Consider the following 15,312-nt stretch of genomic DNA (forward strand, 5'->3'; position numbering starts at 1 on the left):
GTCTAACGCTCACTTTCCAGCCGCAACTTTTCCATACCGCAGATCCCTTTACGTCAATTGCGTATCCTATCTTTTCAATGGGATCTTTCTAATGCCGGTATTTAGAGTCTTGGCTGAAGTGAGCGTTAGAAATCTAAAGACAAAACTCCAGCCGCATAAAAAAGCCAGGAGTTAAGAGCTTTCTGGGCTAACGCCGGTTCATAAAGCTCTTAACTACTGTGCTCTAAAGTACACTAACACCCATAAACTACCTATGTACCCCTAAACCGAGGCCCCCCCACATCGCCACCACTCTATTAAAAAATTTTTAACCCCTAATCTGCCGACCGCACACCGCCGCAACCTAGATTATCCCTACGTACCCCTAATCTGCTGCCCCTAACATCGCCGACCCCTACATAATATTTATTACCCCCTAATCTGCCCCCCCCCATGTCGCCGCTACCTACCTACAATTATTAACCCCTAATCTGCCGACCGGACCTCACCGCTACTATAATAAATGTATTAACCCCTAATCCGCCTCACTCCCGCCTCAAAAACCCTATAATAAATAGTATTAACCCCTAATCTTCCCTCCCTAACATCGCCGACACCTAACTTCAAGTATTAACCCCTAATCTGCCGACCGGACCTCGCCGCTACTCTAATAAATGTATTAACCCCTAAAGCTAAGTCTAACCCTAACACTAACACCCCCCTAAATTAAATATAATTTTAATCTAACAAAATAAAATAAATCTGATTAAATAAATTATTCCTATTTAAAGCTAAATACTTACCTGTAAAATAAACCCTAATATAGCTACAATATAACGAATAATTACATTGTAGCTATTTTAGGATTAATATTTATTTTACAGGCAACTTTGTATTTATTTTAACCAGGTACAATAGCTATTAAATAGTTAATAACTATTTAATAGTTACCTAGTTAAAATAATAACAAAATTACCTGTAAAATAAATCCTAACCTAAGTTACAATTAAACCTAACACTACACTATCAATAAATTAATTAAATAAACTATATACAATTATCTACAATTAAATCAACTAAACTAAATTACAAAAAAAAACCCTCTAAATTACAAAAACAAACAAACACTAAATTACAAAAAATAAAAAAAGATTACAAGAATTTTAAACTAATTACACCTACTCTAAGCCCCCTAAAAAAATAACAAAGCCCCCCAAAATAAAAAAATGCCCTACCCTATTCTAAAATAAATATTTTACAGCTCTTTTACCTTACCAGCTCTTAAAAGGACCTTTTGCAGGGCATGCCCCAAATAATTCTGTTCTTTTGCCTGTAAAAAAAACATACAATAACCCCCCCCAACATTACAACCCACCACCCACATACCCCTAATCTAACCCAAACCCCCCTTAAAAAACCTAACACTAAGCCCCTGAAGATCTCCCTACCTTATCTTCACCACGCCGGGTATCACCGATCCGTCCAGAAGAGGGTCCGAAGTCTTCATCCTATCCGGCAAGAAGAGGTCCAGAAGAGGGTCCGAAGTCTTCATCCTATCCGGCAAGAAGAGGGCATCCGGACCGGTAGACATCTTCATCCAGGCGGCATCTTTTATCTTCTTCCATCCGTCGCGGAGCGGGACCATCTTGAAGCAGCCGACGCGGATCCATCCTCTTCTAACGACGTCCTAAGTCCGAATTAAGGTTCCTTTAAATTACGTCATTCAAGATGGTGTCCCTCGAATTCCGATTGGCTGATAGGATTCTATCAGCCAATCGGAATTAAGGTAGTAAAAATCTGATTGGCTGATTGAATCAGCCAATCAGATTCAAGTTCAATCCGATTGGCTGATCCAATCAGATTGAGCTTGCAATCTATTGGTTGATCGGAACAGCCAATAGATTGCGAGCTCAATCTGTTTGGCTGATTGGATCAGCCAATCAGATTGAACTTGAATCTGATTGGCTGATTCAATCAGCCAATCAGATTTTTCCTACCTTAATACCGATTGGCTGATAGAATCCTATCAGCCAATCGGAATTCGAGGGATGCCATTTTGGATGACGTCATTTAAAGGAACCTTCATTCGGACTTAGGACGTCATTAGAATAGGATGGATCCGCGTTGGCTGCTTCAAGATGGTCCCGCTCCGCGCCGGATGGAAGAAGATAGAAGATGCCGCCTGGATGAAGATGTCTACCGGTCCGGATGCCCTCTTCTTGCCGGATAGGATGAAGACTTCGGACCCTCTTCTGGACCTCTTCTTGCTGGATAGGATGAAGACTTTGGACCCTCTTCTGGACGGATCGGTGATACCTGGCGTGGTGAAGATAAGGTAGGAAGATCTTCAGGGGCTTAGTGTTAGGTTTTTTAAGGGGGGTTTGGGTTAGATTAGGGTATGTGGGTGGTGGGTTGTAATGTTGGGGGGGGGGTATTGTATGTTTTTTTACAGGCAAAAGAGCAGAATTATTTGGGGCATGCCCTGCAAAAGGCCCTTTTAAGGGCTGGTAAGGTAAAAGAGCTGTAAAATATTTATTTTAGAATAGGGTAGGGCATTTTTTTATTTTGGGGGGCTTTGTTATTTTTTAGGGGGCTTAGAGTAGGCGTAATTAGTTTAAAATTCTTGTAATCTTTTTTTATTTTTTGTAATTTAGTGTTTGTTTTTTTGTAATTTAGTGTTTGTTTTTTTTGTAATTTAGTTTAGTTGATTTAATTGTAGATAATTGTAGATAGTTTATTTAATTAATTTATTGATAGTGTAGTGTTAGGTTTAATTGTAACTTAGGTTGGGATTTATTTTACAGGTAATTTTGTAATTATTTTAACTAGGTAACTATTAAATAGTTATTAACTATTTAATAGCTATTGTACCTGGTTAAAATAAATACAAAGTTGCCTGTAAAATAAATATTAATCCTAAAATAGCTACAATATAATTATTATTTATATTGTAGCTATATTAGGGTTTTTTTTACAGGTAAGTATTTAGCTTTAAATAGGATTAATTTATTTAATAAGAATTATTTTATTTCGTTGGAATAAAATTATATTTAACTTAGGGGGGTGTTAGTGTTAGGGTTAGACTTAGCTTTAGGGGTTAATACATTTATTAGAGTAGCGGTGAGGTCTGGTCGGCAGATTAGGGGTTAATAATTGTAGGTAGGTGGCGGCGACGTTGGGGGGGCAGATTAGGGGTTAATAAATATAATATAGGGGTCGGCGATGTTAGGGGCAGCAGATTAAGGGCACATAGGGATAACGTAGGTTGCGGCGGTGTACGGAGCAGCAGATTAGGGGTTAAAAATAATATGCAGGGGTCAGCGATAGCGGGGTCGGCAGATTAGGGGTTAATAAGTGTAAGATTAGGGGTGTTTAGACTCGGGGTTCATGTTAGGGTGTTAGGTGCAGACTTAGGAAGTGTTTCCCCATAGGAAACAATGGGGCTGCGTTAGGAGCTGAACGCTGCTTTTTTGCAGGTGTTTTTTTTCAGCTCAAACTGCCCCATTGTTTCCTATGGGGGAATAGTGCACAAGCACGTTTTTGAAGCTGTCCGCATCCGTAAGCAACACTGGTATTTAGAGTTGCAGTGGTGGTAAATTATGCTCTACACTCCCTTTTTGGAGCCTAACACAGCCCTCCTGAGAACTCTAAATACCAGCGTTGTTTAAAAGGTGCGAGGGAAAAAAAAACACGCGTAGCCAACGCACCCCTTTGGCCGCAAAACTCTAAATCTAGGCGTTAGTCTTTCTAAAGAATGTTTCTCAAAATGTACATTGTTCTCTGCAACACAGAAAGTGTTTTTTTTAATTAGTTGTCATGATTACATCTTGCTCATTCTTTTCTTAAAATTCTAGAAACTCATTAAGGAACATGACGAAACTGTAGCGTTCTTGGAAAAGACACTTCAGCGAGACCTTGATAAGCTCAGTATAAAACTAGAAGAGGAGCAAAAGAGGAAAAAGACATTCCTAAAAAATCTGAGTATCAGCTCCACTTCAGGAAGACTTAGCGCTCAGAGTAGCGCTGAGCAGGATATACTCACATTATTAACAGAGAGTGCGTATTCACCCGGTGTAAACAATGTAAATAAACAGAAATATTTAATGATGAATTTATAAGAATGTGTTAGATTTAAAAAATATCAGTAAAAGACCTGTATGTGTGTATTTTGTTGAGAGCAATACGCCGGCTATATCTCATTTAGGGCGGGATAATCAGAAGGAGTCTCTCCTTCACATTCATAACCTGCAGAGCAGGCAAAACATTTGTCAATCTAAATTTTGCTTTACTAAAATACTTTGAGGGACCTCACAGTATTGACTAGAGTTCTTGGATAGTGAAGGAACATAGTGAGACACAACTGTATAGAATACACAGTTACTGAGCAATAAGAAGTGCTACTGCTGTTCTACAAACAGTAAGGAACATAGTGATACACAACTGTATATAATACACAGTTACTGAGCAATAAGAAGTGCTACTGCTGTTCTACAAACAGTAAGGAACATAGTGAGACACAACTGTATAGAATACACAGTTACTGAGCAATAAGAAGTGCTACTGCTGTTCTACAAACAGTAAGGAACATAGTGAGACACAACTGTATAGAATACACAGTTACTGAGCAATAAGAAGTGCTACTGCTGTTCTACAAACAGTAAGGAACATAGTGATACACAACTGTATATAATACACAGTTACTGAGCAATAAGAAGTGCTACTGCTGTTCTACAAACAGTAAGGAACATAGTGAGACACAACTGTATAGAATACACAGTTACTGAGCAATAAGAAGTGCTACTGCTGTTCTACAAACAGTAAGGAACATAGTGAGACACAACTGTATAGAATACACAGTTACTGAGCAATAAGAAGTGCTACTGCTGTTCTACAAACAGTAAGGAACATAGTGAGACACAACTGTATAGAATACACAGTTACTGAGCAATAAGAAGTGCTACTGCTGTTCTACAAACAGTAAGGAACATAGTGAGACACAACTGTATATAATACATAGTTACTGAGCAATAAGAAGTGCTACTGCTGTTCTACAAACAGTAAGGAACATAGTGAGACACAACTGTATAGAATACAAGGTTACTGAGCAATAAGAAGTGCTATTGCTGTTCTACAAACAGTAAGGAACATAGTGAGACACAACTGTATAGAATACACAGTTACTGAGCAATAAGAAGTGCTACTGCTGTTCTACAAACAGTAAGGAACATAGTGAGACACAACTGTATAGAATACAAGGTTACTGAGCAATAAGAAGTGCTACTGCTGTTCTACAAACAGTAAGGAACATAGTGAGACACAACTGTATAGAATACAAGGTTACTGAGCAATAAGAAGTGCTACTGCTGTTCTACAAACAGTAAGGAACATAGTGAGACACAACTGTATAGAATACACAGTTACTGAGTAATAAGAAGTACTACTGCTGTTCTACAAACAGTAAGGAACATAGTGAGACACAACTGTATATAATACATAGTTACTGAGTAATAAGAAGTGCTATTGCTGTTCTACAAACAGTAAGGAACGTAGTGAGACACAACTGTATATAATACACAGTTACTGAGCAATAAGAAGTGCTACTGCTGTTCTACAAACAGTAAGGAACATAGTGAGACACAACTGTATAGAATACAAGGTTACTAAGCAATAAGAAGTGCTATTGCTGTTCTACAAACAGTAAGGAACATAGTGAGACACAACTGTATAGAATACACAGTTACTGAGCAATAAGAAGTGCTACTGCTGTTCTACAAACAGTAAGGAACATAGTGAGACACAACTGTATAGAATACAAGGTTACTAAGCAATAAGAAGTGCTATTGCTGTTCTACAAACAGTAAGGAACATAGTGAGACACAACTGTATAGAATACACAGTTACTGAGCAATAAGAAGTGCTACTGCTGTTCTACAAACAGTAAGGAACATAGTGAGACACAACTGTATAGAATACAAGGTTACTAAGCAATAAGAAGTGCTATTGCTGTTCTACAAACAGTAAGGAACATAGTGAGACACAACTGTATAGAATACAAGGTTACTAAGCAATAAGAAGTGCCATTGCTGTTCTACAAACAGTAAGGAACATAGTGAGACACAACTGTATAGAATACACAGTTACTGAGCAATAAGAAGTGCTACTGCTGTTCTACAAACAGTAAGGAACATAGTGAGACACAACTGTATAGAATACAAGGTTACTGAGCAATAAGAAGTGCTACTGCTGTTCTACAAACAGTAAGGAACATAGTGAGACACAACTGTATAGAATACACAGTTACTGAGCAATAAGAAGTGCTACTGCTGTTCTACAAACAGTAAGGAACATAGTGAGACACAACTGTATAGAATACACGGTTACTGAGCAATAAGAAGTGCTACTGCTGTTCTACAAACAGTAAGGAACATAGTGAGACACAACTGTATAGAATACACAGTTACTGAGCAATAAGAAGTGCTACTGCTGTTCTACAAACAGTAAGGAACATAGTGAGACACAACTGTATAGAATACACAGTTACTGAGCAATAAGAAGTGCTATTGCTGTTCTACAAACAGTAAGGAACATAGTGAGACACAACTGTATAGAATACAAGGTTACTGAGCAATAAGAAGTGCTACTGCTGTTCTACAAACAGTAAGGAACATAGTGAGACACAACTGTATAGAATACACAGTTACTGAGCAATAAGAAGTGCTACTGCTGTTCTACAAACAGTAAGGAACATAGTGAGACACAACTGTATAGAATACACAGTTACTGAGCAATAAGAAGTGCTACTGCTGTTCTACAAACAGTAAGGAACATAGTGAGACACAACTGTATATAATACACAGTTACTGAGCAAAAGAAGTGCTACTGCTGTTCTACATACAGTAAGGAACATAGTGATACACAACTGTATATAATACATGGTTACTGAGTAATAAGAAGTGCTACTACTGTTCTACATACAGTAAGGAACATAGTGATACACAACTGTATAGAATACACAGTTACTGAGTAATAAGAAGTGCTACTGCTGTTCTACAAACAGTAAGGAACATAGTGAGACACAACTGTATAGAATACACGGTTACTGAGCAATAAGAAGTGCTACTGCTGTTCTACATACAGTAAGGAACGTAGTGATACACAACTGTATATAATACACAGTTACTGAGTAATAAGAAGTACTACTGCTGTTCTACAAACAGTAAGGAACATAGTGATACACAACTGTATAGAATACACAGTTACTGAGCAATAAGAAGTGCTACTGCTGTTCTACATACAGTAAGGAACATAGTGATACACAACTGTATAGAATACACAGTTACTGAGCAATAAGAAGTGCTACTGCTGTTCTACATACAGTAAGGAACATAGTGAGACACAACTGTATAGAATACACAGTTACTGAGCAATAAGAAGTGCTACTGCTGTTCTACAAACAGTAAGGAACATAGTGAGACACAACTGTATAGAATACACAGTTACTGAGCAATAAGAAGTGCTACTGCTGTTCTACATACAGTAAGGAACATAGTGATACACAACTGTATAGAATACACAGTTACTGAGCAATAAGAAGTGCTACTGCTGTTCTACAAACAGTAAGGAACATAGTGAGACACAACTGTATAGAATACACAGTTACGGAGCAATAAGAAGTGCTACTGCTGTTCTACATACAGTAAGGAACATAGTGAGACACAACTGTATATAATACACGGTTACTGAGTAATAAGAAGTACTACTGCTGTTCTACAAACAGTAAGGAACATAGTGATACACAACTGTATAGAATACACAGTTACTGAGCAATAAGAAGTGCTACTGCTGTTCTACATACAGTAAGGAACATAGTGATACACAACTGTATAGAATACACAGTTACTGAGCAATAAGAAGTGCTACTGCTGTTCTACAAACAGTAAGGAACATAGTGAGACACAACTGTATAGAATACACAGTTACTGAGTAATAAGAAGTGCTACTGCTGTTCTACAAACACTAAGGAACATACATGTAGATTACGAGTTATACGCACTAGAGGGTTTTTAACGAATGCAACAAAAGTTGCGTTATTTCACCCTCTATAGATCAGCCATTTCACGTTTTGAAACAGTTGACTTGTGCCTACGATATGGTTGCGTTGAGCTCGCTACCGCACAAAAAACAAGTGCTCGTGCACGCTTTCCCCATAGACATCAATGGGGAGAGAGTGTCAGAAAAAACTAACACATATGATCGCGGAATGAAAAGCTCCGTAACGCAGCCCCTTTGATGTCTATGGGGAAAAAAAAGTAATGTTTAAACCTAACACCCTAACATAAACCCCACGTCTAAACACCCCTAATCTGCTGCCACGACATCGCTGACACCTACATAATGTTATTAACCCCTAATCTGCTGCTCCTGATATCACTGCCACCTAAATAAATCTATTAATCCCTTATCTGCCATTCCCAATATCGCCACCACTATACTAAAGTTATTAACCCCTATTCCTCTGCACCTCAACATCACCCACACTATAATAAAACTATTAACCCCTATTCCGCTGCTCCCCGACATCGCCGCCACTAAATAAAGTTATTAACCCATAAACCTCTGGCCTGACACATCACTACCACTAAATAAACCTATTAACCCCTAAACCACCAGCCCCCCACATCGCAACAACCTAAATTAAACTATATTAACCCCTAAACCTAATCCTAGCCCTAACGTAACCCTAACCATAACCCTAACACCCCCTTTAACATAATTAAAATAAAGCAAAATTAAATTTACAATTATTAACTAAATAATACCTATTTTAAACTAAATACATATTTACCTGTGAAATAAAACCTAAACTAGCTACAATATAACTAATAGTTACATTGTAGCTATCTTAGGTTTTATTTTTATTTCATAGCTAAGTTTTTTAGTTATTTGAACTAGGTAGACTAGTTAGTAAAAAGGTATTAACTATTTACTAACTACCTAGTTAAAATAAATACAAACTTACCTGTGAAATAAAACCTAAGCTGCCTTACACTAAAACCTAAAATTACAAAAAATAAAAAACCTACCATTACAAAAAATAACAAAAGAAATTATCCAAAACAATAAAAAAATATTCCTACTCCTATTCTAATACCCTTTTAAAAATTAAAAAAAACACCTCAAAATTAAAAATCCTAATCTATAATAAACTACCTTAAAAGGGCCTTTTGTAGGGCATTGCCCTAAAGATATCAGCTCTTCTTTTACAAAAACAAACAAACACCCCCTAACAGTGTACAAACCCCCACCCCCCAAAATAAAAATAAAGTAAAACCAGGCAGAGGTCCATCGATTCGACGTGGAGGTCCTCTTCATGTGATTGTCTGCCGCACACTGAGGATTGAAATGCAAAGTACCCATTTTATACTGGGGGTACCATTATATTCCTAATGGCTGAAAAATTTGAATCAGCCAATAAGAATTAGGGCTGCTAAAATCCTATTGGCTGTTCAAATCAGCCAATAGGATAAGAGCTACTGGAATTCTATTGGCTATTCAAATAAGCCAATAGAGTTTCAGTAGCTCTCATCCTATTGACTGATTTAAACAGCCATTAGGATTTTAGCAGCTCTAATTCCTATTGGCTGATTACATTTTTTCAGCCATTAGGAATATAATGGTACCCCCAGTATAAAAGGGGTACTTTGCATTTCAATCCTCAGTGTGCGGCGGACGATCGCATGAATAGGACCTCCATGTCAGATCGATGGACTGCCGCCTTGGACCTTCGCTTGAGCCTTGGACCGCCGCCTTGGACCTTCAACGGACGCCGGATCTAAGGGCAAGCTAAGTCACGTCACATATAAGCGGAGAAATCGATAAGGATTTTGGATTCTGGGGAAAGAGTGAGTCACGGACTAAGCAGATATCAGGAACGTAACGTATTGAAGCCGAGTGTATCACACTATATTGCATTCATTAACAGCAGAACTTTCCCCCTATCTCTCTTTACATGCTAATTACTTTCCCCCTATCTCTCTTTACATGCTAATTACATGGGAATACTATAACAGAACATTTGCTAGCAGTGATTCATGAAATTGTTATAGACTACCTGTTTGGACATAGAGGGTCTTATTTCCGGACAGCCTACGTCTTTTTGATTATTTTTTATAGGGGCCATTTCTCACACATTTTCAACCAATTTTAAATACATTTTTACACAATTTATACATTGTATACCACCGGTGGTTTTATGTATTTTTATTGCCTAAAATTATTAAATATATATATTGTATATAAGTTTTTACTAGTGTCAACTCTTAGTATTATTGATCTCTTATATAGCTGCTTTTTTGTAGCGCCCCCCTTATTTGTTATCTTTCATTTCTTAAAATGGCTAAATGCCCTTTTCAGGGCAAGAAAAAGAGCTAAATACCCTTTTAAGGGCAATGCCCATACAAATGCCCTTTTCAGGGCAATGGGTAGATTAGGTTTATTTAGATAGTTTTTATATTTTGTGGGTGTTCTTTTGGTTTTTTTAAATGGGGTATTAGAATAGGAATAATTTGTATTGTTTTGGATAATTGCGTTTGTTATTTTTTGTAATGCTAGGTTTTAGTGTAAGGTAGCTTAGGTTTTATTTCACAGGTAAGTTTGTATTTATTTTAACTAGGTAGTTAGTAACTAGTTAATAACTATTTACTAACTAATCTACCTAGTTAAAATAAATACAAACTTACCAGTAAAATAAAAATAAACCCTAAGCTAGCTACAATGTAACTATTAGTTATATTGTAGCTAGCTTAGGTTTTATTTCACAGGTAAGTTTGTATTTAGTTTTAAATAGGAATTATTTAGCTAATAATTGTAACTTTAATTTATCTCTATTTTAATTATGTTAAAGTTAGGGGCTGTTAGGTTTAGGGTTAGGGTTAGTGTTAGGTTTCGGAGTTGATAGTTTAATTTAGGTTGTTGTGATGTGGGGGGCTGGCGGTTTAGGGGTTAATAGGTTTATTTAGTGGTAGTGGTGTGGGAGGCCAAAGGTTTAGGGGTAAATAACTTTATTTAGTGGTGGCGATGTCAGGGAGCGACGAAATAGGGGTTAATAGATTAATTATAGTGTGGGCGATGTTGGGGTGCAGGGGAATAGGGGTTAATAAATGTTATTAGTGGCGGCGATGTCTGGAGTGGCAGATTAGGGGTAATAACTTTAAAATAGAATTTGCGATGCGGGAGGGCCTCGGTTTAGGGGTTAATATGTAGTTTATGGGTGTTAGTGTACTTTGTAACACTTTAGTTATGAGTTTTATGTAACAGTTTTCTTGCATAAAACTCATAACTACTGCTCTCAGATTGTGAAACGGATCGTGTCGGTATCGACTGGAACACAAGCTTTTTAGCCTCACCGCAAAACTCGTAATGGCTGCGCTATGGAAGTCCCATGAAAAAAACGTCATTTTTACAAGTGCGGGACTGAAGTTGCGTTATAGGCTAAAAGGCTTGCGGTACAGCTATACCGACAAGACTTGTAATGGCTGCGTTGCTGTTTTAACGCTAAAATGACAATTTTTTCAGTGTTAAAATACAAAGCAAAACTCGTACTCTACCTGATAGTGAGACACAACTGTATAGAATACAACGTTACTGAGTAACCATTTGATGTATTAGGATAACTGTGTTCCTCCTTCTGACCTCATGCAGATATTCGTGTTCTCCAGCAAGCGGAACAAGTCACAGCATTAAGAATCACATATTTGTCCTCTCAACCATTTTCCGGTAATTTCCCAGGTAAACAAGAAGAATTCAACTGAAATCCTTTCATTTTCTTCATCAGAACCATTTTATGATACCAGCATTTACTGTAGAAGGGCAGAACGCAGAAATGGAAATCAGAATTAAACTTTCATGAGTCACATAGGCCTAGATTTGGAGTTTGGCGTTAGTTGTGAAAACCAGCGTTAGAGGCTCCTAACGCTGGTTTTAGGCTACCTCCGGTATTTGGAGTCACTCAAAATAGGGTCTAACGCTCACTTTTCAGCCGCGACTTTTCCATACCGCAGATCCCCTTACGTAAATTGCGTATCCTATCTTTTCAATGGGATTTTTCTAACTCCGGTATTTAGAGTCGTGTCTGAAGTGAGCGTTAGACATCTAACGACAAAACTCCAGCCGCAGGAAGAAAGTCAGTAGTTAAGAGCTTTCTGGGCTAACGCCGGTTTCTAAAGCTCTTAACTACTGTACTCTAAAGTACACTAACACCCATAAACTACCTATGTACCCCTAAACCGAGGTCCCCCCACATCGCCGACACTCGATTAAATTTTTTTAACCCCTAATCTGCCGACCGCCACCTACGTTATACTTATGTACCCCTAATCTGCTGCCCCTAACACCGCCGACCCCTATATTATATTTATTAACCCCTAATCTGCCCCCCTCAACGTCGCCTCTACCTGCCTACACTTATTAACCCCTAATCTGCCGAGCGGACCTGAGCGCTACTATAATAAAGTTATTAACCCCTAATCCGCCTCACTAACCCTATAATAAATAGTATTAACCCCTAATCTGCCCTCTCTAACATCGCCGACACCTAACTTCAATTATTAACCCCTAATCTGCCGACTGGAGCTCACCGCTATTCTAATAAATGTATTAACCCCTAAAGCTAAGTCTAAGCCTAACACTAACACCCCCCTAAGTTAAATATAATTTACATCTAACGAAATTAATTATCTCTTATTAAATAAATTATTCCTATTTAAAGCTAAATACTTACCTGTAAAATAAATCCTAATATAGCTACAATATAAATTATAATTATATTATAGCTATTTTAGGATTAATATTTATTTTACAGGTAACTTTGTATTTATTTTAACCAGGTACAATAGCTATTAAATAGTTAAAAACTATTTAATAGTTACCTAGTTAAAATAATTACAAAATTACCTGTAAAATAAATCCTAACCTAAGTTACAATTAAACCTAACACTATACTATCATTAAATTAATTAAATAAAATACCTACAATTACCTACAATTAAACCTAACACTACACTATCAATAAATAAATTAAATACAATACCTACAAATAAATACATTTAAAAATTAACTAAAGTACAAAAAATAAAAAAGAACTAAGTTACAAAAAATAAAAAAATATTTACAAACATAAGAAAAATATTACAACAATTTTAAACTAATTACACCTACTCTAAGCCCCCTAATAAAATAACAAAGACCCCCAAAATAAAAAATGCCCTACCCTATTCTAAATTACTAAAGTTCAAAGCTCTTTTACCTTACCAGCCCTGAACAGGGCCCTTTGCGGGGCATGCCCCAAGAAGTTCAGCTCTTTTGCCTGTAAAAAAAAAAACATACAATACCCCCCCAACATTACAACCCACCACCCACATACCCCTAATCTAACCCAAACCCCCCTTAAATAAACCTAACACTAAGCCCCTGAAGATCTTCCTACCTTATCTTCACCATACCAGGTTCACCGATCCGTCCTGAAGAGCTCCTCCGATGTCCTGATCCAAGCCCAAGCGGGGGGCTGAAGAGGTCCATGATCCGGCTGAAGTCTTCATCCAAGCGGGAGCTGAAGAGGTCCATGATCCGGATGAAGTCTTCATCCAAGCGGGAGCTGAAGAGGTCCATGATCCGGATAAAGTCTTCTATCAACGGCATCTTCAATCTTCTTTCTTCGGGAGCCATCATCTTCCATCCGACGCGGAACATCCTCTTCTCCCGACGCCTACTAGCCAAATGACAGTTCCTTTAAGGGACGTCATCCAAGATGGCGTCCCTCGAATTCCGATTGGCTGATAGGATTCTATCAGCCAAACGGAATTAAGGTAGGAATATTCTGATTGGCTGATGGAATCAGCCAATCAGAATCAAGATCAATCCGATTGGCTGATCCAATCAGCCAATCAGATTGAGCTTGCATTCTATTGGCTGATCGGAACAGCCAATAGAATGCGAGCTCAATCTGATTGGCTGATTGGATCAGCCAATCGGATTGAACTTGATTCTGATTGGCTGATTCCATCAGCCAATCAGAATATTCCTACCTTAATTCCGATTGGCTGATAGGATGCTATCAGCCAATCGGAATTCGAGGGACGCCATCTTGGATGACGTCCCTTAAAGGAACCGTCATTCGGCTAGTAGGCGTCGGGAGAAGAGGATGTTCCGCGTCGGATGGAAGATGATGGCTCCCGAAGAAAGAAGATTGAAGATGCCGTTGATAGAAGACTTCATCCAGATCATGGACCTCTTCAGCTCCCGCTTGGATGAAGACTTCATCCGGATCATGGACCTCTTCAGCTCCCGCTTGGATGAAGACTTCAGCCGGATCATGGACCTCTTCAGCCCCCCGCTTGGGCTTAGATCAGGACATCGGAGGAGCTCTTCAGGACGGATCGGTGAACCTGGTATGGTGAAGATAAGGTAAGAAGATCTTCAGGGGCTTAGTGTTAGGTTTATTTAAGGGGGGTTTGGGTTACATTAGGGGTATGTGGGTGGTGGGTTGTAATGTTGGGGGGGGGGTATTGTATGTTTTTTTTTTTACAGGCAAAAGAGCTGAACTTCTTGGGGCATGCCCCGCAAAGGGCCCTGTTCAGGGCTGGTAAGGTAAAAGAGCTTTGAACTTTAGTAATTTAGAATAGGGCAGGGCATTTTTTATTTTGGGGGGCTTTGTTATTTTATTAGGGGGCTTAGAGTAGGTGTAATTAGTTTAAAATTGTTGTAATATTTTTCTTATGTTTGTAAATATTTTTTTATTTTTTGTAACTTAGTTCTTTTTTATTTTTTGTACTTTAGTTAGTTTATTTCATTGTAGTTATTTGTAGGAATTGTATTTAATTTATTTATTGATAGTGTAGTGTTAGGTTTAATTGTAGGTAATTGTAGGTATTTTATTTAATTAATTTAATGATAGTATAGTGTTAGGTTTAATTGTAACTTAGGTTAGGATTTATTTTACAGGTAATTTTGTAATTATTTTAACTAGGTAACTATTAAATAGTTCTTAACTATTAAATAGCTATTGTACCTGGTTAAAATAAATACAAAGTTACCTGTAAAATAAATATTAATCCTAAAATAGCTATAATATAATTATAATTTATATTGTAGCTATATTAGGATTTATTTTACAGGTAAGTATTTAGCTTTAAATAGGAATAATTTATTTAATAAGAGATAATTAATTTCGTTAGATGTAAATTATATTTAATTTAGGGGGGTGTTAGTGTTAGGCTTAGACTTAGCTTTAGGGGTTAATACATTTATTAGAATAGCGGTGAGCTCCAGTCTGCAGAT

At 37.6% G+C, this 15,312-nt stretch overlaps 1 protein-coding gene across 1 annotated transcript in view; it reads left to right on the forward strand.

Annotated features, from left to right (window-relative positions):
• LOC128638168 (uncharacterized) overlaps nucleotides 1-15,312 on the forward strand; it is a gene marked incomplete in the record, with an annotated part of 174,028 nt that overhangs the window by 96,901 nt on the left and 61,815 nt on the right. The window contains 2 exon segments of the mRNA XM_053690032.1: nucleotides 3,834-4,035; nucleotides 11,680-11,766. Coding sequence (XP_053546007.1) covers nucleotides 3,834-4,035; nucleotides 11,680-11,766 — 289 coding nt within the window.

Source organism: Bombina bombina, chromosome 8 (genome assembly GCF_027579735.1).
Source record: "Bombina bombina isolate aBomBom1 chromosome 8, aBomBom1.pri, whole genome shotgun sequence".
In the NCBI taxonomy this organism is placed as follows: Eukaryota; Metazoa; Chordata; class Amphibia; order Anura; family Bombinatoridae; genus Bombina; species Bombina bombina.